A 22,691-nucleotide genomic window follows, 5' to 3' on the forward strand; every position below is an offset into this window, starting at 1 on the left:
TAATTGGGTCAGAAAGCTACAACAGTCAAAGACTAACAAACTTTTCTGGATAATGACAACTCTTGAACCAACTGATGACTTTATATTTTTGTAGGTGTTCGTGCAGCTCATTATTATAATAATGTTAATTACTATTTTGTTGTTCTGGCGGGCTCTTTGAAATGTACTATGTAATAAATAATTCGCATTATATCTCTAAAACGTTTGTATCATTATATAACAGGTTTTTTTTAATAATGAATACTATCAATAATTGAAAATAATGACTCAAATGTCAAGATAAAAGTAATTATAACTTTTTGCCCATAATTTTTTTGCCCAGAATTTTAGAGGTAAAAGTTTGATTTCAATGATTTAATATCTTTAATTTAAATATTTTTTCCAAACCATTACCTCTCATATTAATAATGGTTTGGACAAAATATTGAAGTTAAAGAAAATTTATCAATGAAATTAAACTTTTACCTCTAAAATTCTGGGCAATTTTTTTTTACAAAGTTCACTCAATTGAATATTTTCTCGGTATATTTTTACACTTGTTTTTATTGTCCATTTTTTTTATTTTTATAAATAACATGAGAGCAGGAATCACACCAACGCAAATATTTATAATGAAGTCAACTTTTAATTACAGTAGAGAAACACTCACATGATTATGTAACTACAAAACTTTTGCTACAAAATCGTGCAGTTGAAGAAAAACAAAATTGTCGATCAGTTTTAACACATGATGAAGAATGTCACTTGCACTTGGAAAATAATCCCCACAACTAGGGTTATCCATTTGATCCATCCATTTCAGGTGGTTTTTACATACAAAATAAGTTCAGAAAGCACAGGATAATGGGGGTGGGGGTGAGGGGGGGGGGGGGGCAGTCAGATAGATTTGTAACTCTTTCAAATGTGAGCCCATCTTGCACAAGCTTTGCCATTGCTTGGGACAAATGACAATATCAAGGTAAGGTATTATGCAGGATTGGTAGAGATAAAAAATAGCTGCTGTGTTCATATTATTTTGTTTGATCAATAATACATGAATTAACAAACCCGTGGAAATTTTAGCACAAAATGTCTTATAGGCAGTAGAAAACAATGCACAATTTTCCTCAAACTGTGTTTTCAGTAACAGTTTTCTTGAATATGACTGCATTTCAGACAGGGAAATATTTCACGTGGGGGGGGGGGGGGGTTCAAGCATGAACTTCACAATCAGGCTTTTATATTAAAAATAAACAATATTTTCTTCTATATGATATGAGGCATTGCATGGTGCATGGTGTAATATTGTTATATTGCTTGATACTAGGGCAAGTAGGTCCACACATGGTGTTCATGGTGTTAACGCAAACAAAATATAAACTGTTTCTTTCTTACCAATTCGGAAGAGGCCAGAGTCCCTGGGTATAAAGTTAAACCTTCCATTAAGAGATTGCAAAATATTTAGACAGAGCTTTGTTACGAAAAGTGTAATTAATTAATTGGGTTGTGAGCCTGCTTCTGCAAACTTACCTCAAGAGACCTCTCTGTTTGATTAATGTTTAAATGTAAACTTTTTAACAATAACTGGGTAATTTGGGTAAAGGTCTACCAACTTTTCAACATTTGAACTTTGTTGAACAGCTATATACACTTTCAAACCACACTTCAGTTTGTCTAAATAATATTTGAAATGAGGGAACATCACAAATTTGACAGTTTGTAAAAAAAAGTTTGTAAAAGGTCTAACAACTTTTCAAATCTTAAACTTTGTAGAACAGCTATTTACACTTTCAAACCACACTTCAGTTTTTCTAAATAAAATATTTGAAATGAGGGAACATCACAAATTTGACAGTTTGTAAAAGGTCTAACAGCTTTTCAAATCTTAAACTTCGTAGAACAGCCATTGAAACTTTCAAACCACATTTAATTTTGTTTAAACAATTAAAATGAGGTTACAAATGTTACAGTAGAACTAACTGCACAGCTAAAACTGGCTTTACAGGAAACTTGACACCTGGATCCACAGGTTTGGCGAGCACCAGTATTGCCAGACAATTGAAAACTATGGTTCAGTTTTAGTCAAATCAGGGCCCAATTGCATAAAGCTACGTTATAAAGCACAAACAATTGCTAAGCAGAACAAAATAATGCTTACCAGAATAAGGTTACCAGCCAAAGTCAAATTTATAATTTATGACTGATATCCTGCTTGTTTCTGCTTATCAGACAATTTTGTTTGCGATGTTTTCTGCTAAAAAGCAGCTCTATAAAACTAATTGTTAATCCAGAAGTGTTGAACAAACTTGGCCACTGAAATACCTGCACTTCCTGGGGAATTTGTTTCCGTGTCTATGCTGATCACTATCACTATCAATGCCCAGTTTCATAAAGCTGATTAGAAGCAGACAACCAGTCACAAAAGGTATGACATATAATTGTTTGGCTGGTAACTGTTAAGTGGTAAGCAAAATTTGAGAAGGAAAAATTGAAAGGCTTTGATAAAGATTGACATTAAAACCACAATTTTTGTTTCCTTCAATCAGCAAGATGGGAAAGAAAGCTAGGGGAAATTATGCCCCTTTTGATTCAATATAATCTGTACTGTTTGAATCAAGGCCAGTTTTAATTTCCCCAGTGTGGGATAATAAAGCTCTTAAATGGCTTATCTTAAATCTTTATCCAGGTTTAGAGAGTGACCAGCAATGCCCGACAATAATTTGTATGAACTTAAAACACTGGTTTTGTCAAGAGGTGTGAAGAACAAACTTAGCAACCTAAAACATATCTGCACTTCTTGTGGCATTTAATCAGAGGATCCAGTTCACTATCACTGACCAATTTCCTAGTCACAAATAGTGTTATGACATATTGTTTAGCTGCTAAGTTAAGTGGTAAGCAAAATTGGTTTGTGCTTAGCACCACTTTGGGCAGGCAGCCCTGTGAAGTTGTCCCCCGGGATCTTTCTAACAACTATTCCTTAATAATGACTTGTGAGGAAAAAAAAAATCAAAGGTCAATTAAGTTCTATCAAAACTACTTTTAGAACCAAGTGAGTCAATGCTCCTTTGGAAAACAACAACATAAACGAAAGGCTTGATGAACAATAATGGCATTTATAAACCACGATATGTTTCCTTGCAACAGCAATTTAGGGGGGCAGGAGATTATCGAGGATACTATGCCTTTGGTGGCTCAAGCATGGAACTTGGCATTAGGTCACAATATGTCATGTTCATATTCATATGAAAAGGGATATTTTGGCTGGAGGGCCATTGTAGATTGGCCTTCTGAAAAAAAATGTTGGTAGAATAACAAGCAACTACCAACCGGTATATTTCTTTAAAGGACAAATCTTCCATGTCTAAATATCTCTCTCACAACATAATCCTTCTCATGCCATACTCTGACACCAGTGTGCTATACTTGATGCTTATCATCAAAGGCACAATCCCATCAAAGACACCCATCTACTGTACTAATCATTAGACCATTTAATTATTCAAAGGTCAGCAGGCTATAAGAGTACAACTTGGTATTAAAATACAACAACAGCAGCAACAACAACAACAACAACAACAATTAGCAATCATCAAGTAAAAAACGTTTTAAGGGGAATCCTTAACGGAGTAAAGTTTGTATGACCCTCTTCCTTTACTTTACTTTGTACTCTTGTTTGAAGTGGCAGGCTTATCATCATCAGCACAGCCAGTACATTCTTTCGCTTTATCTTTGGGGGGTTTCTTCGCTGGGATGTCCATGATGACAACAGACTGCAGGTACAGGCGCTCAGTTTCACCTGGCTCGGTGTAGTTGCCGTAGTTTTCCCTTCCTCTGTCCTCCTCATTGATCATGATCTTCTCTTTACTCCACTCTCGAATAAACTTCATCTTCCCCCAAAGGGCATGCTCCGGCTTGGGGCCCTGCTTGTTCACAAATGCCATGTCCTCTTGGCTGAAGGAGAAGACGTCATACTGCTCCCGTTCTTCTTTGCTTTCCTCTACATCGTCAGTCTCAAGATTCACCTCAATTTCGTGGACAAGAACCGTCTGAAGGCGACAGATGATGCCTTTTGATGTCAGGCCATCGTAGAGGGTCTGGTCACAACCCTTGAGAATTGCTTCCGCGAGAGCAGACATGGTGTACTTGTGTCTCAAGAAGATGCCAAGTTTAGACATCTCTACGCCTTCATCTTGAGCAACATCTGTGGCAATCTTAGCAGCATCGCTAATGATGCTGTCCAATATCTCAGCTTTGTCTTCTTGGACGACAGGACCGGCAAAGCAATTCTCGCTTTTGCAGCCTGAGAAACCAATTGATACTGGTCTCTTCTGAATGATGTTAAAAGTTATTGTGACTCGATGGCCATCTTCAACTGGCAGAATCTCATGGGTGCAGTCCGAGTAGAATGCCGCCCACTGAATCTTCTCAGCATCACCAGACAAATGAGCAAACTTAAACTCTTCTTTGATCCCTTTATGCTGTACCTTCAGTACTCCTCCAGTGTGCTTGCTGGGCAGGCAGACAACGACTGTTCCAATCATGAGAGCCGCATCAACTGGTGTGTCAACATGGGCACTGAAGAATCCACCTTTGCCGTACACATTCAGCTTGTAGCGTTGCAGTGTTATGTCTTTGCCAGTCACAACAAGCGTCTCCAATATCCTCTTACGGATTACTTCAAGAAACATTGGAACTCTTGAACTGGTCCATCTTTGGATATTTACGTATCCACTGTCTTTAGGGATATGCATGAACTCAAACTTGCTCCCTGGGCACTCATGTGCCAAACGCACATTTGGATCATAAACGGTTGCCTGGCGGGCCAAGTCCCCATACTGGGCAGGGGTACAATGCTTCAAGAGTTTGTCCACTGGGAGGTCGCAGATGGGCCAACCGTACTGCACCGTCTTATCTTCCAGCATCTTCAAGTTGGCCCTCTTGTCGAAAGTGTTCAGCTCAATCCATCCACCACAGCAGAAAGATCTTGGCTGTGCCAGCTTGGAAAGACTTTCAACGAGGTTCAGAACATTCTCGTTGCTCTCCGACTCGTACACAGGGACATTTAAGATTTCCCCGAGTAGGACTCCGTCAGTTGGAATCCTCTTCATGGTGGTGTGGTATTTTTCAACCTTCCTCTTGGCCGACTGGAAGTCTGCCACCAAGTCAACATTTGTTGCCATCTTTTTAAGCTGTACGGGCAGCGTGAAGAGGGGTGTTCAATCTGAAGATATGGAAAGATGTTGGGGCAAATTAGGATAAATAACAAGACTCCAAAAAAACACTCACTGTATCATGTATATATAATATGTGATGTATGATTCGAGTAATAAACTTTTTAAATCAGTTTCAAGAGGGAATCCGCTGTCACTGACCTAACTCATTAAATTCAGCCTCAAATGGGAAGGCCTGGGGCAAAAAATAGTCTAACTAAAGCAGACCTGGGCGAAAATTTTTTAGGGCATCCCTCTGTGCTGGAACCCAGGCATACCAGGGTCCAGTAAAGGTCCATTTTTGCATGTATGTTGTCTTTGCAATTAAAAACGAGGAAAAATAAAACAAACAAATATTTTATAGTTTTGTTTTCCTGAACCAATTATAGTACACTGTGACTGTAGTCTGTACAGTTCACATATTTGCTCTTTCTTACTGTCTTGTGATATTTAAAACACTTGTTGATCCCCCACCGCATTATTATATAGTAGTACACTGTCTGTACAGTTCACATGCTCTTCCTTAATATTAATTGTCTTGTGATATTTAAAACACTTGTTGACCCCCCCCCCCCCCCCCCCATTCTGCAGGTGGACAAGGGATCAAAAGTTACAACTTATCACAAAGACACAAGGAAGAACATTGTACATGATTGTGGGAACTGTACTAAACTATTTATTTTCCACAAAAAAAATAATATTCTTTGCACCGAAATTAATAAAATTTTAAATGTAAACTCACCTATAAAATTTATTAAGCAGCTGAACTTCAAGTATATTTCCCTTGTTGTGAATGTCAACTGGATCTCAATGACTATTGACTACCTCCTCCGAATTTAAAGGGCTGTTTCAAGTAGGTATATTACTATATGGCGAATTTTCAACAAAAAATCGGAGCACCAGAAATAAGAAGTTCAGATCAAGTTTCATGCCATGTGGTCCGTCCAGATAAAAAAAAACGCACGCACACACCCCCACACACGCATGCTGTGTTCTTCATTTTCCCTTGTCAGCTTAACACGGGGTCAATGCAAGTAACAACGAAATTGGAAACAAGGTTGGAAAGTTTTCTCCGATGGCGCGCTTCCATCTATAGTCTTGATCCAAGGCGTTGTTCGATTTATAGAGGGCGTAAAACTACTCACCGTGAAAGTGTCAACCAGTGGCGTCCATCAACTCTGTGCAATAGGAGAACCTTCGGCCATGGTTTGTTCAAACTGACTGTCATTGCAGTAATGAACTATACAATTACTAGAGTTTCGCATTCTATCCTAAATATAAAAGTTGAGCCGTTGTAAAGGTCACTGTATAAAATATAAAATCAATTTTATAATTGAGGAGCCTCTCACCAGGGCCAGGCAGCGCTGGCTGTGGGATGGGACAACTTTTTTTCAGGCAGAAACTTACAACACTAGGGCCCAATTTCACAGAGCTGCCTAAGCACAAAAAGTAGCTAAGCACAATAAAATATTTTACCAGAATAAGGTTATCAGCCAAACTATCTATTGTTGTTTGAATATTAAAAATTATTAGCCCAATTTTATTTCCACAAAAACAACAGCTATAAATGCACAGAAAATGTTGATTACCAGAATAAGGTTACCATCCAATATATAATTTCCACACGCAATTTGTGACTGGTTTCATACTAAATCACAATTAATAGCAGGACTTGTGTTAACCATTAATTTCTGCTTTATGCCAAGCAACTCCATGAAATTAGTCCCATTCCGTGGCCAATTTCATGAAGCTCTTATATAAGCAGAAAATACTGCTTGACCAATTTCTTTGCTAAGCAAACAAATTGAGTGTGTATGTACCAGTGTAAACTTAATTTTGGCTGATGTATTTGTGTTAAGCAACACTATTCTGTGCTTAGCAAGTTCTTGTGCTTATAAGCTTTATCAAATTAAGCCCCAATCTCCTCATATATTTATGGCACTTTGTAGCTCAAAAATCATTGAGTACGAACAAACTGAAGCTGAAATAATCTGATAGGAGCTCGAGAGGCAGGAAAATTGCCTTGTCACTGTATATCCAGGGAATCTTATCAAAATGACACCAAATGATGATGAATGAAGTTCAATTGCAATTAGTTTGTTGTCGCTTGTGCGTGTGTGTTTATGTTTTTGTTGGTTTCTTCCTTTTGGGAGGGGGTGGTCTGTTTCGGTGACTTATTTAAAGTAACATCAGTCTTTTACCAAGGTTGCAGGCACATCATTCCTTTTTGACACTGATGCATTATTATATGAAATCTTAAAATTCAGAACATTTATTAAAAATCGGCAAAAAGGGCAAAATTCAAGTTTACAAAAAATGGTGATTACTGTTAAAATTGTAACATGCAAAACACAAGGTTTTACAATTCAAAGACAACTTGGAATTAACAAATTTCAGTACAGTAGTTCTGCAGAGAAGCCTGACAAAGTGAAAGAATTGCGAAGATCTTAAAGTAGGCAATAAAAATTGCCAATGGCAATGCCACTTTTTATGAGAAATTAGAGTCGAATGTCTAATTATTAGACATTCGTCAATAACCAGAGCAGGGATCACAAGAGCAACAGATGAAAACAAAAAATGCAATTCTTGAAAACCTTAACCACATGAGATAATTTAGTTCATAAATCTTTGAAGGACAAAAACAAAAATATATATCGCTTAGCAGAAATGGGGACCGTCCCTAGCCTTAAGTGCACACTTGTGTGATACTCCCTGCTAGAATTCTTGCTTAGCGAATTAACTTGTCAAGTACCTGTAGTAATTTCGGCTCAAACTGCTGTATAATATTTATCCCAGCTGGGGCCCATTTTCATCGAGCTCCTACAAATAAGTCAAAAGATTATTCTTAACATTTTGTTGTGCTAAAAGCAACTTTTATTTGCTTAACCAACTTTCTATGACAGCATAGCCATATGGCTGAAGAATACCCCCCCCCCCAAAAAAAAAAAAACCCAAAGCACACCACAATTCTTATTTAGGAAATGGCTTTACAAATATCCTTCTCAAAAATTAAAAATTGTCAGGTATTTAAAAACTGTCAAGAATATAAAACACAGCTACACCAGTGAATTATTTGCTTGCTTAGTGGCGCACTGTCTAACTCAGAACCCTTGCCCCCCCCCCCGAGAGATCAACAAAATGCATTGAGTGTTTACATACTGTACAATAAATCCTCCCAAATCACCTTTTTTGTCCCCAATTGCCCCCCCCCCCCCCAAATGAACTCGTCTGGTGATTGCTACAAACAAACTTGACACTGTAGCAAACAAATACATTGTGACCTACATGTTATTTCTGTTTTTTGGCAATTCTAATGCAAAACAGAGCAAAGCTACTTTCTTCTGTCTTAAAAATTAGAACTTTAAAAACAAAACAGGGGTCAACACTAACACTTGTCCTTGAGCTAGAAAGTCAGTTTTATCAGCACTACTTTTTGTGTTTTTTGTTTTTGGGGCACTCATTGGAAGTTTGATTATGATGACAGACTGCAGGTACAGGCGGTCTGTCTGTCCAGGCTCGGTGATGTTGCCGCAGTTTCGGCCCTGCTTGTTGCTCCTTTCAATCAATACGGTTTCCTTGCTCCACTCTTTAATGAAGCGCATCTGCTTCCAGGACGCATGAGGAGGCTCGGGGCCTTGGTCGTTGACAAGTACTGTCTGAAGTTGGCACGTCAGGCCTCTGGAAATTAAGCCAGTATAGAGGACCTGATCACAGCCCTTGAGGTGACCCAGTGCCAGGGCTGACATTGTGTACTTGTGCCGCAAGAAGATGCCAAACCGCTCTAAGCTTCCATCACCAGATAGGAACACTTGTTTATCAGTGGAGAGTTTGGAGATGTCGGCTACGATCTTGTCCAGAATCACAGGTTTAGTCGCTGTTACCACCTGCCCTTCACTAAAGCTGTCACTTTTGCATGTTCCTGGATAGGAGTAATCAAACGAAAGCTCCTGAAGGATGTTGTAGGTGACTGTGATCCGATGGCCCTCTTGAACTGGGAGGATCTCATGGACACAGTCAGAATAGAATGCTGCCCACTGAATTTTCCCACCATCTCCAGACAAGTCAGCAAATTTGAACTCTTCTTTTATCCCTTTATGCTGTACCTTCAGTACTCCTCCAGTGTGCTTGCTGGGCAGGCAGACAACGACTGTTCCAATCATGAGAGCCGCATCAACTGGTGTGTCAACATGGGCACTGAAGAATCCACCTTTGCCGTACACATTCATCTTGTAGCGTTGCAGAGATCGACCTTCCCATTAGCAAAGGTGCTCTTGACTTTCTCAGCGATTACTTTAAGAAACTGTGGTACTATGCTGGAGTCGTAGTAGTAAGGGCGCTTGCCTTCGAAATAATTAGCAAAATTGAATTTGCTTGCAAGGCATTCATGAGCCAGGCGAACATCAGGGTTAAAAACAGTCTCCTGGCGGTCAAGGTCTCCATATGGGGCCGGGAAGCAAAACTTTAACAGTTGCTCAGCAGGGATGGCACCGATGGGCCATCCATTCTGGTTGGTTTTGTCATCTTTCATCGTCAATCGAGCCTTTGCATCAGGGGTGCTCATCTCGACCCATCCTCCGCAGCAGAAGGCAGAGGGTTTTGGTTCGATCAGCTTGCTAAGATTGTCAGCGATGCGGAAGATGGTTGAGCTCTTAGTCTGCTCAATGACAGCTATCTCTCCGAGTTTAACTCCTGAACGATGGATCTTCTTCAAGGTTGTGTGGTACATGTCCACCTTCCTCTTGGCTGAAGTTATCTGAGTTTTTGCAGTCTGGTACTCCGCCACATGATCAGAGACGCCTGCCATGCTTACAACACAAAGTGAAACTGTCTTCAGGACAAAGAACCTGGAACAAAAGGAAAAAAACAATGACATTTAATATATATTATACAAAATACAGACTGCATAGTTGCAAAAAATAGAGGAAATGGCCGACCGATCACATTGTAATTTGGTTAGAATTCTGTGACGTGTTTTGAAAAGAAATCAGCTGACCAGCTGAAAAGTTGCATGCCTTTTTTTGTAGTGACATGGTCTGTGGAGATGGTTCAACATGTTCAAGTGCATTTGAAATAAACATTTTAAAGAAGTTAACTAACTCAAAAATAATATTTAATTGTGTTTGTTTATCAACCCAACATGACTAACTAGTATTTTAGTAAAAGGAGCAGGCTGAAAAAAAAACTCTCAAAAGGCTTAAAATTGGAATCTATGATTATTAACAGTTATTTTAGCCCCACTTGTGAAATTGTGTGACCAAGGCTAGCTGAATCCTTCGCTAGCCTTGGCCTCACAAGTGCAAGTGGGGCTACAGTTATTTTAAAAATACAGAGCTCTGTGTGATGTGGTCCTTTATTTTTATTTTGGTCTGGTTTATCATAAACATATTAGTATGTTACATCAAATTCAAATTTCATTTATCCCAGGCATTGTTCTGAAAACAAACTACGTTTGTATTTACTCACATCCCTGGGGGACTCCACCCTACAAGCTTGCTTTTGGGAGTCCTCCACCACTTAATCTATTGTGTATCTTTACTACTCTATGTTATATCTTGTCATCTGAAATGATTGAGTGGAAATAAAACTGAACTGAACTGATTTATCGTAGTGTCATAGGTTATCGACCCTCATATGTTTTCGGTCCCCAACTTTGACTCCCGTTAACCGCGAGATTGTGCAAACTGCACCGGTGACAGAAGCTATGCAGTTTACTTACGGTCTGTATTTTCATCAGGCTTAATCATGCTGAGAATAAAGTTTCCTGTTGTTGGTTATGCTCAAACATTATAAAATGATTGATTTTTGGTACTAATCACTAGTGCATCATTATGCCAACATTCAAATGAGTCAAAGAAACATCATCCAACCTCGAAAGTTCAAAACAAAATTACTATCTGCTAGATTGAGTTTCATTCTGCTTTAGTCACTAGATGGATCACGTGAGGTGGTTACTATTTGGGATTCTATGGTGTGCAAATGTGGGGAAAATATTAAAATATTTTAAGTGAAAATGACAACAACAAAAATTGTTTGATTTACTGCATATACTGTAATAAATTCTGATAAGCCTAATAAATATTAAGTCTACATTAAAGAGAAAATATCATAGATTGGTTTCTTATCTCCTGAAACCAAACATTACTGGTCTGAAATGGGGAAAACGGACTGTTATGAAGTGTGTGTGCTTCAAGGCGGGGGTTGCCGTTTTACTTTCATGCCTTATGATATCTCTGGATTCTAATATAGTTAGTAGCCATAATGCCTTGGGACAAAAATGTAATTAAATTTGTTAAGTAGTAATTGAATAATATTTTGGAAAAGTTTCCGTACGGCGCCACCACTTTTTCATTCGATATGAAATAATATAGTATCTAATTTACCTCAATGAGATATCCCTTTTTGTAAAAATGAGGGAAAAAGTGGTGGCGCCATACGGAAAGTTATCCAAAAAAAGTTTTTGATTGTGAACAGTTTTCCTGTTATCCTACTGAAAACATACTCCTATAACTATTTCGGTTTCGTCCGGTACGGGAGACGATAGCCGGACAAAACCGAAATATACGGGAGACGATAGCCGGACGAAACCGAAATAGTTCTAGGAATCTAGGAGTACTGAAAACACATGACACCAGGATACAGGAACTGTGCAAAATATATGCATTTTGTGACAATTTTATTACCATTGGCAAATCTGATGGATAACATTCCGTATGGCGCCACCACTTTTTCACTAATTAAAAAAAAAAAAGGATATCTCATTGAGGTAAATTAGATACTATAATATTATTTCATATCGAATGAAAAAGTGGTGGCGCCATACGGAAACTTTTCCAATCTGATGTCAATTTACCTCAATAAGAAGATATCCCTTTTTGTAAAAATGAGTGAAATGTGGAGGCAGGATACGGAAAGTACAGCTCAACAAGGTCACAGGTGGGCCGGCTAGGTGGCGGCAGAATACGGAAATCCAAAACCAAACCAAGTTGTATTGTAACTCACGTACCTTGCTCGTTGAACTTTTGTAAGAAAAGCTTATTTTCCCTTGTGCTGGTTGCCAATGTACCACTTCCCTTCTCTGAATCAAAAGGGTTGTTTTGAGGTACAGTAGGTAGGGGTTGACTAATTAAGTAGAACATTTAGAAACGTTGACGGGTGGCGAATGTTTGACCAAAAGGGGTGCGGCATCACCTCACATCGCATTCACATCAGAGTGCAAAACCACATGTGCTAGGCCATCCAAAACACGCGCGAAATCTCGAGATACACAGTACAATAATGCACACCTCGTCCCTTGACCTTGGTTTCCTTAGTATCACTTTGAATGTATGGGGTCGACGCGAGGTTGAAAAAGTTTTGAGGAAAAAGGGCGCGCGCCGCGCTCAGGATGATAGTCTCGGTCGAAGGCGTTTGCGTTTTAATCGGCTTATCCGCAGGGCTTTATCAATCCACCGTAAAGAGACGATGAGGGAAGGACAAGACACGGGCAACGGATAATGGATTGGCAACCGTCAGGAAAAAGGAGAAGAGGTAGACAGAGAAGACGATGGACTGACATCACGCAGGAACAACATCGACCAGTTAACTGCAAGAAATAGAAATGATATGACGTTTACACTTTGGAGGATTTACATCTTAAAAACACTGGATAAACACAGCCTACTAAAAGCTTGAGTTGAAACAATAAAAACCCAATACTTCGCATCAAACTTTTAGAATAATGTTAAAATAGTGGTATACATGTAGTAACTGTTGAGTCATTGGGTTGTGACATTCAGGTGAATGACCACACCAAAGCGCACTTCTATAAAAAGTAGATAAAAATACACTAATGCGAGTCACGCATCTCAAGAGATACTGACGAATAATATTGACTTGTCTGTATGTTGTGTCCTCCATGGTTGTATGTACAGGGCCCTTTTTTTCATAGAGTCCCTCTTTTTCTGGGGGGAGGGGGACGACCTTCCGCGGTTTCCCGACTCAAGCCCACCTAATCCTCAGTATGTACTATTTTTCGCCCACTCAATTAGATCATCGCAAAAGATATGAAAGCTGAAAACGTAAACAAAGTTTTCAAAATTCGCGGCGCGAGTCACATTATGCTTCTCCCCGCCCAACACTGCACTATTTGCTGACTTAGCGGCTGCAACCATAGCAACATCTACATTGTTTACGTTACACACTACCGCAAAGTGTAAACGCGCCTGCTGCATGCCTTTAGTTTCATATGCGGCGGCCGCCTATAATAATAATGCGGAAGTGAACCATGCACTGCTTTAGGGCCGTCGGTAAAATGTTGTAATTGTCCTAATTAAAAGGCGGTTAACTTCAAGAGGGTGTCTGCTGATTTGACTTTGTATGAGTGTTATGATTGTGGTAAGTAATAAACGTAGATCTAGTGTTTGTATTTGGTGATGGCCGGTTACAAATGACCTACCACTTACAAGTTGCAGCAGTTCCTTTCTATCTTCAGCATGTTCAGTGTGAAGTTTTGCTGTTGTTGTACAATCATGACGACCCATTGGAGGTAGCATGATGCTACCCAGCACGATCCTAGGCAACGTGTCTCTTTTGTAATAATTAGCTAGAAACCCGAGTTTGATAAGTTCTGTAATTTTGGTAAAAAAAGGGACTATCTGGCATTGGATAAAGAATCGGTGGTGAATGATCCAGCAGGAACTTCATGAAATATTGACAACCGGAATATAACAGTCAGAAATATTAAATTTATACATATGTCATGTATGTAGGTCAGACAGCAGTGCTTTCTCACTCCTCAGAACTTATAACTTACATTTCTACAACTGTTTTAACCTTCCTTTTTCCTTCCTTTCCATTATGTACTTGCCCCTTTCCTCACCCCAAATAGAAATATTTGGTCACACCGCTCTCAAGTGTTTACCGTACACTATCCTTTAATTAAAACTTTTGCCCATGGAAAACTTTGTTGCAAAAAGTTTGAGTAAATTGAATCAGGCCCATTCTGAAACAACTACACTGGCTCCCTATCTCTCAACGAATCATCTTCAAGCTGATGCTCATTGTCCACAAAGCTCTTAATGGCAAGGCTCCCCACTATATTTCTGAACTGCTTCAAGTTTACACTCCATCAAGGAATCTTCGATCAAGTTCTATGCTTCTCCTCATTGAACCCAAGTCTCGACACTCATGGGGTGACAGGTCTTTTTCTTCAGCCGCGCCACGCATCTGGAACTCTCTACCACTTAATCTTCGATCTTGTCTTTGTACTGCAAAATTCAAGTCTCTTCTCAAAACTTATCTTATGTCACAGGTTTTCAATGACTAATTTTGTTGTGTCTGTTTTTTCTTTGTGTTGTGTATTGTTTTTGTTTTGTTTTTTTGGTTTTACTGCGCCTTGAACACCCAGCAGGGTGGATATGTGCGCATTACAAGTCTTATTATTATTATTATTATTATTATTATCAGGCACGTGAAATCATTACCACGGTGAGTTTGTGCTCACTTGCTGTTGACTTTAAAGACAGTGGACACTATTGGTAATTGTCAAAGACCAGTCTTCTCACTTGGTGTATCTCAACATATGCATAAAATAACAAACCTGTGAAAATTTGAGCTCAATCGGTCATCGAAGTTGCGAGATAATAATGAAAGAAAAAAACACCCTTGTCACACAAAGTTGTGTGCATTTGGATGGTTGATTTCAAGACCTCATAAGTTCCTAAACTTGAGGTCTCAAAATCAAATTCGTGGAAAATTACTTCCTTCTCGAAAACTACGTCACTTCAGAGGGAGCCGTTTCTCACAATGTTTTGTACTATCAACCTCTCCCCATTACTCATTACCAAAAGAGGTTTTATGACAATAATTATTTTGAGGAATTACCAATAGTGTCCACTGCCTTTAAGTTGTGAAAATAGAATTAGCTGTTGCAAACAACTTACCAACCAAATGGACCGAGGGTAATATAAATGCAAAAAATAGTTAATGGCCTGACGTTTCAACCCTAGACTAGCAGATTCTTTCTCAAAGGCTAAATGATTTAGCCTTCGAGAAAGACTCTGCTACAGTACCCCTCTGCTAGGGTCGAAACATCAGGCCATTAACTATTAAGCTTGGGCGATATCGATTTATTTTAATCACGATATATCGCCGACAATAAATCGCGATATTCGATATAATCGCGATTAATTAAATTTGACTTCATCAGTCTTCAAACTCTTCAAAGTCTTCAAAGTGAAAGTTGTAGAAGAGACAGTCATAGCATTAGAGAGGTGTTCTAATGACCTATTCTTCTGGTTTTACTCCAAACCTTTGGGGTGCAAGATGTCTCAGCTAGGAAATACATCGCGATCTTGCGATACTTAATCGACATCGCGATATATTGCGATATATCGATATTTAGATTAAAACCAAATCGATCCGATATCGAAATCGTTTCCAAATTAGTATCGCGATATTCAATAATATCGTGATATCGCCCAAGCTTATTAACTATTTTTTGACTTTATGTTGTGGCAGAGTTTCTCACCAAATATGGATGCTGTGGTGTGTAGGATCTCATCCTACTCTACAAAACTCAATGACAGCATCAGTGGTAGCAAAAAAATATTGAAACAAGCATGGAAACTTTGCAGAATTGTAAACAACTTGTTCAAAGTGTTTTCACAAATTCATGATAATATTTGGCCCTTTTTAGTGTTTACTGTTAGTGCATAGGTAGAGTTGTTGGTCTAGTTAATTGTAAGTTGTCAACAGTTGTTCATCCCTTGGTTTAGCTTTACAATTGGAGAGATGTGTTTGTTTACCAGGCAGTCTGGACTTTGCATTGAGATGTTTTATTTATGTTGTCACACACAACAAAGGCATAGCCTGTAGCATTACCACAACAATCCACTGGGCTCCATTCAAATTGCAGACAGTCACTTCACACTGGAGCCTACTCTAAACAACATTGTCATTCATGCAGTGGAACTATACATCTTGACCCTCAATCTCTCAGTGCATTTGTTTCTAAGCCTTGGAGACATCCCTAAGATTGGAGTCTGGGACAGCAGTTTTGAAATCCCTTGTGTAAAGCTGAAGCTGTTGGTCAATAATTCATGCAGACTTCTCTAGTGGCTTTTGTTGCTGGCATGAAATCATAAATTTTGAATTTAGTGTTAACAAAAGAGTTAACCTGTTAGCCGTACAGAGGTCACAACAGCTCTGGGTTGCACTCCTGTCCCCCATGACTGCATGTTGTAGTGATATATTATGACTATTAAAGCCATTATACACTTTCGGTAAACAGTATTGTCCAAGTCCCACACTTCGTGTATCACAACTTATGTATAAAATAAAAAAACCTGTGAAAATTTAGGTTTAATCGGTCATTGGAGTCGGGAGAAAATAACGGGAAAACACATTCTTGTTTCCGCGCGTTCGCCGTGTCATGACATGTGTTTAAAATAAATCCGTAATTCTCCCCAACGAGAATTTATATTGATTTAATGTTTTCTCAAAAAGTAAAGCATTTCATGGAGCAATATTTCAAGAGAAGTCTTTCACCATTACCTTCTGTAAACCCTGTAAACTATTTGTAAATCAACTCAGTACATAGCTGCATGCATACATTAGATGGTGTATTTTATGTAAAAAATATGATGAAATAAGATTGGAAATAAGGTAGGCTACAATCATAGAGTGGAATTATAACAAGACCAAAGAGGCCATTTTGAGATGTTGATCAACACATAATAGTTGGATGGGCAAATCTGTCACCCAAAACCAAAGGGTGTACTCCAGATGGCGCTAATTTATTCATACCTCGAGAAGACTTTTCCAAAACCTTGGCTCAGGCTCTGAGTCTGACTCCTGCTCGTTGAATTTTGAATGGTGTTTCCAACATCAAAGAACTTTTAGAAGCCCAGAGATGGAGCCTCAAGACCCAGGTGCAGGAAATGCACCTGCGTCTTGGCCTTTATTCACTGAAACTGAAGAAATTGCCTTGGGACTCTCAAGCATGAAATTCATGGCCTGACTTCCGTACACAAGATCAATCATCTCTCTGGGGGAATTGTTTTGTTTGTTCCATGGTTACATCACAGACAATAATGTAGCAATCACTTCACTCATTTTTTTTAATGTGATGGCATCTGATCAAATTGCTGAACCAGTGGACAATCTTTTCCATGTAGGCTGTGACTTCCAATACAAACTTTGTGATCACAGGAAACTAAAGGTATTTTGTCTTTTCCTTTTGCAGATGATCTCTTTACATTTCTCACAATGAAACTGTGATGAGACAAAGTAGTCGAGAGCAAAACCTGCCTGTTGGTCGTCAGAAGTAAGAAAGTCCAGCAACTTTCTAATCATGGTAGGTAAAACCTTTGATTAAACTTGAGATTGTATTTCCTCAGACCAAGTTCTAAATTCTATCACAGCTTGTGTGCACGTGTGCTGCAGCTTTTATATTAAGAATTTACTTAGTGTGATAGGTTGTGGCTGAGCGTTCTACATCGGACTCAAGTTCTGATGGTTGAATCATTGGAGTGTGGGTTTGGTTCCCAGTCATGACACTTTTGACCTTGAGCATGGCACTCAGCCATAATTTCTTCGCTTCACCCAGGTGTATAAATGGGAACTTGAAGGGCCTGAGACAATATTGTGTTGGACTAACCCCCTTATTAGTGCTAATTTAGTTTAAATGAATCTGATCTCTTTGTGAAATCAAGCCCAGGGGCAGATTGCAATAAAACGGTCTTAGTCAGCAGTCTAAGACCAGTCAGTTATAGCCGGCTATCTGCCTTAGACGGTCTTAGCTTAGTCGGTCATTGAGCCTGTTGCAATAAGTCGGTCTTAGATAAGTCAGTGAAAAGTAATGAAATACGAACAAATGTCCCATAATACCTAGCACTCTGCAGGCTCTGGCGGTACCGCATTGTTCTTATTGCTTTGGTTTAAATCATCGGATATCAAATCTGTGAGTTGTATCATTTTTACTTTTGGGAACATACATTTACGATACAGTCACCTTGATCATCATCATAATGCCTCCCATGGGTGTAATCTATTTCTAAAATCAAATCTCATCCGAGAGCTCTTTGTATCAAAAATCTACAACTAAAAAATGCAGTGCCGTCTTTAAAAACCAAAATAAAGACCGATTATAGCCAGCTCAGAACCGGCTTAAGATTTAAGACTGGCTATAATTATAGACCGCGCTATTGCAATCGGTCTATAATTAAAGACTGTCTAAGCGCATCTCAAGTTAGCCGGCTATAGCGCATAGACTGGTTTAAGACCGCTTGGTGCAATCTGCCCCAGGTCTTTGCTTTGTTGACGGGAACAGCTTCTTAAAAAAAAATGTGCTCTGACCGAGGAAAAATATAGTTCTCCTCAACAAGAATTAGTTTCACTAAAACAGAATACATTTTAACAATGAAGATAAACTTTACTGTCTTTTTGCAGGCTGGTAAAAAGGGATACAGCCGCAGTGCCAAAACACTGCCCCGTAGGAGTCGAAGCAGAAGTAAAAGTCCCGGCGGGAAAAAGAAGGGTCGGAAAGCAAGATCAGCATCCCCAAAAGTCGCCAAGAAACCAGTGGATCTTATGAGCCCCGCCGCCATGACGAACGCTTACTACATTGCCCATGGTCCCCAGGAGTTTCTTGAGATGAGGGGTTTCGCCTGGCCAGATGCCCCCAAGGGCAAGAAAAAAGGAAAGGGCAAGAAGAAAAAGAAAAAATGAAGGGGAGCTAAACCAGGTTTGGACCCTGGTTTTGTTTTTATCAAAGTGACAAATTGGAGTGGTGATTGCATAAGCGACGAGGCATAGGAGATTTGTGTATCCACAGAGAAAAGGGGGTTGTGCACACTGTTGATTTGTTTGCAACATGAAACTTGTTGTGGATCCTTATTTCTGTACATGCCAAAACAATGAATGAAAGGTAACGTTAAATCTATCTTCAAAAAGCGCCACCTGGGTTCAAAAAGTGCTACCTGGATTCAAAAAGTGCTACCTGGATTCTTCAAGTGCTACCTGGATTCATAAAGTGCTACCTGGATTCAAAAAGTGCTACCTGGATTCAAAAAGTGCTACCTGGATTCTTAAAGTGCTACCTGGATTCAAAAAGTGCTACCTGGATTCAAAAAGTGCTACCTGGATTCTTAAAGTGCTACCTGGATTCAAAAAGCGCTACCTGGATTCTTAAAGTGCTACCTGGATTCTTAAAGTGCTACTTTGAACAAGGACATATGACTGGATTAACAAATTTTTTTAGAGACTAATCGTTTTTGTATAATCATCAAAATACGCCCATAACTTATTGATTTTTGTGCTATATTTTTTGTTTCAGTGAAAATGTTTAAAAAGAGCAATTTGCAACAGAAATTATGTTTTGTTTTATGAACAAAGTATCAACACTGGACACATTGGAAAATGGCAATTTTGGAAATAAGTTTCAATGTGGCCTCTCTCTGTGAATGGAAGTTAGATCAAATATTATTACACCCACTTGTGGCCGCTATGGTCTCTGAGGTAAAGCCTGGCCCGCCACAGTTACTGCCTAGCATTGAACAAGCGGGCCATGAACTTCCTAGCATTGAACAAGCGGGCCATGAACTTCAATCTTGGAAGGGCATCGTTAAAGGCAGTGGACACTATCGGTAATTACTCAAAATAATTGTTAGCATAAAACCTTTCTTGGTGACGGTAATGGGGAGAGGTTGGTGGTATTAAACATTGTGAGAAACGGCTCCCTCTGAAGTGCCATAGTTTTCGAGAAAGAAGTAATTTTCCATGAATTTGATTTTGAGCAGATTTAGAACTTGAGGTCTTGAAATCAACCATCTTAACACACACAACTTCGTGTGACAAGGGTGTTTTTCTTTCATTATTATCTCGCAAGTTGGATGACCGATTGAGCTCAAATTTTACAGGTTTGTTATTTTATGCATATGTTGAGATACACCAACTGTGAAGGCTAGTCATTGACATTTACCAATAGTGTCCAGTGCCTTTAAGGGCACTCTATGAGGAATATGTAAATTTGTATTGGAACTTTGCAAAGGGCACCAAAGCAAAAGCAAAGGGCACCATGGCAATTGTTTGGGTGTAGTGGTTATTTTGAGGCATGAACAAGCAGACATGGGCTACAGCTCCAAGGTGCATATATTGAAACAAATATTGGCAATTTGTTTTGCCTTTGAATTTCACATGCTGTCTGTTTCACTTCCAAGAACAAATGCATTCCATAGCTTATACCCTTTTGTAACAAATATTTCACATTGGACTGTCTTTACAAAAGATATTTCAAGGGTAAAACAATGGATCAAACCAATAGCTATTTATGATTTTTTAGTAAAAAATAATTATTTTTTAGAACGAAAAAAAAAATCGATCAAACAATCTAGCTTAGTTAGATTGACAAGAGGCTGAATTTTGTACTTTGCTCTGAAATATCTTCTAACCTTCACGGGATCTTTCTCTTGGTAGATTATGTGTACACGTATTTCTATATTACTTACAAGATCATGTTAATGCCAGCGCTGTTTTATTTTCGAGAGCAGTAACCTTTTTTTTCAAGAGCAGTTATTTCTTATTTCTACGATTTTTTTTAGTTTTTTAAGTTAATTTTTGAAGAGTGGTTATAAAATCAATATATTTTGAGAGCAGTTATTTTTATATTCGTGAAGCTAAAAGTGCTGCATTTGAAAAGTTAAAACAGATGTAAACAGATAAAAAATAAAGAAGTGTGAAATCAAAGAGTATAACGATCTGGCATATTAAAAGTCTGACAAACTATATTTTTGAGTACTGGTTTAAGTTCATCAAAACTGTTGTAGACAAGAATGAAGATATGATAACAAAATATTGAGATTGAGTGATTTTTTCTACAGTTTTCTTATTTTGCAATGACTTGTGTAATAAAATATGAATAAAAATTATTATCTTGTTATACTTTATTTCAAGTCACAATATGCCTAACTAATTGACTGAAGAAGAATCTTTGTCTTTGTTTGATTGAAGGGTATTATTTTACAAGAAATAAAACCGCCTAGCTTGGATCAATTTAAAATCAAAGGTTTGCAAAACAATGACATATTGTGGGCCAATTTCATAACCAGATGTTTGTGCTAACTATAGCAGAAGTGTATTTCACAAGTTGGCAAGGAAATAACAGTCTCAGTGATGGTTGATACTTTTTCTTGAAACTTGATTGTTGTTAGAGCAAGGCAGGTTTTCCCTAAAAAGGGGCACCTCTAAGGAAAATTTGAGTTTCAACAGGACATTTTGAAGGGGGGGGGGGAATGGAGGCAATTGCCTTAGTTTCCCCCCTAGGCCAGGCCTGAGAATTCAAACTGTTTGTGCATGGATTCTTGGAGTTCAGGGTGTGGCCCTTGATCTGTCAAATAGCAGCAGACTTACCAAAATACCCGTTTTGCGGTAACGTGTGTGCTCTCAGACTTAAAGGGAAGGTACACGTTAGGTAGTTACTCAAAACAAATATTAACTTAAAAACTGACTTGGTAACGAGCATTGGAGAGTTGTTGATAGTATAACACATTGTAGGAAACAACTCCCTCTAAAGTAACGTAGTTTTTGAGAAAGAGGTAATTTCTCACTAAAATAATAAAAGACTTCAAGAAAGCACACAAATTCGTTCAAGGGTGTTTTTCTTTCATCATTTTCTCGCAACTTCGATGACCGATTGAGCCCACATTTTCACAGGCTTGTTATTTTATGCTTATGATGGAATACACCAAGTGAGAAGACTGGTCTTTGACAATTCCCAAACGTGTACCTTCCCTTTAAGAAAACACAAATCAAAATTGACTTGGTAATTCTGCTGCCACCTAACTAGGCCTGCACCTTGTGTTCGAAAGTCTCTCATTGCAGTGGCCAATGTTAATAACAGAATAATTCTTGAAAAATGAAACTATAGGCCCAAACATCATTATAATAACAACCTGTTTTTATACAGCACTTTTCAAACCCGCTTTCTCAAAGCATTTCCAACATTATTACCCGACATTATGCGCCTATTTTTATACTTATAGAGCTAATGATATTGAGGATTGTGTGAAATTTACTTACTGAACTAAATTGCAGTAATGTTTGGTCCATTTTTTTTTTTCTTGTTTTTACCCAAAGTATTTCTGAATAAATAACTTTGAACAGAATTATTGATGGTGTTTTCTTTTCTCTTCACCAGTGTCTTTTTTCCCTATATTTACACAGATGCTCCTCTGAGCCCAGTTTCACAGTACTGTTGGAGGAAACCAAAACATGTAAAATAGTGCTTACCAGAATACTGTATTACCAGCTTAGAGGCACTGGGATGAACACCATTGTCAAAGAACAGTCTTCTCACTTGGTGTATCTCATCATGCATAAAATAACAAACATGTGAAAGTTTGAACTCAATTGGTTAAATCGAAGTTGCAAGAGAATAATGGGGAACAAACCTTTATGTGCTTTCAGATGCTTGAATTCGAGACCTCTCAGCTGAGGTCTCGAATTAAATTCAAATATTTTAGT

The 22,691-nt window shown here is 38.5% G+C and overlaps 2 protein-coding genes across 2 annotated transcripts; both read right to left on the reverse strand.

Annotated features, from left to right (window-relative positions):
* Positions 1-3,230: 3,230 nt before the first annotated feature.
* LOC117307226 lies at positions 3,231-6,191 on the reverse strand. Its single transcript, XM_033791913.1, has 2 exons — positions 5,935-6,191; positions 3,231-5,203 (listed from the first exon to the last, which is right to left on the reverse strand). Exon 2 carries the CDS (start codon positions 5,160-5,162, stop codon positions 3,639-3,641), a length of 1,524 nt encoding a protein of 507 aa, XP_033647804.1. The 5' UTR covers positions 5,163-5,203; positions 5,935-6,191; the 3' UTR covers positions 3,231-3,638.
* Positions 6,192-8,411: 2,220 nt separating this feature from the next.
* On the reverse strand, positions 8,412-12,417 carry LOC117307227. Its single transcript, XM_033791914.1, has 2 exons — positions 12,196-12,417; positions 8,412-10,036 (listed from the first exon to the last, which is right to left on the reverse strand). The coding sequence occupies exon 2, from the start codon at positions 9,416-9,418 to the stop codon at positions 8,546-8,548; it is 873 nt and encodes a 290-aa protein (XP_033647805.1). The 5' UTR covers positions 9,419-10,036; positions 12,196-12,417; the 3' UTR covers positions 8,412-8,545.
* Positions 12,418-22,691: the final 10,274 nt, after the last annotated feature.

This window comes from Asterias rubens, chromosome 2 (genome assembly GCF_902459465.1).
Source record: "Asterias rubens chromosome 2, eAstRub1.3, whole genome shotgun sequence".
Taxonomy (NCBI): domain Eukaryota; kingdom Metazoa; phylum Echinodermata; class Asteroidea; order Forcipulatida; family Asteriidae; genus Asterias; species Asterias rubens.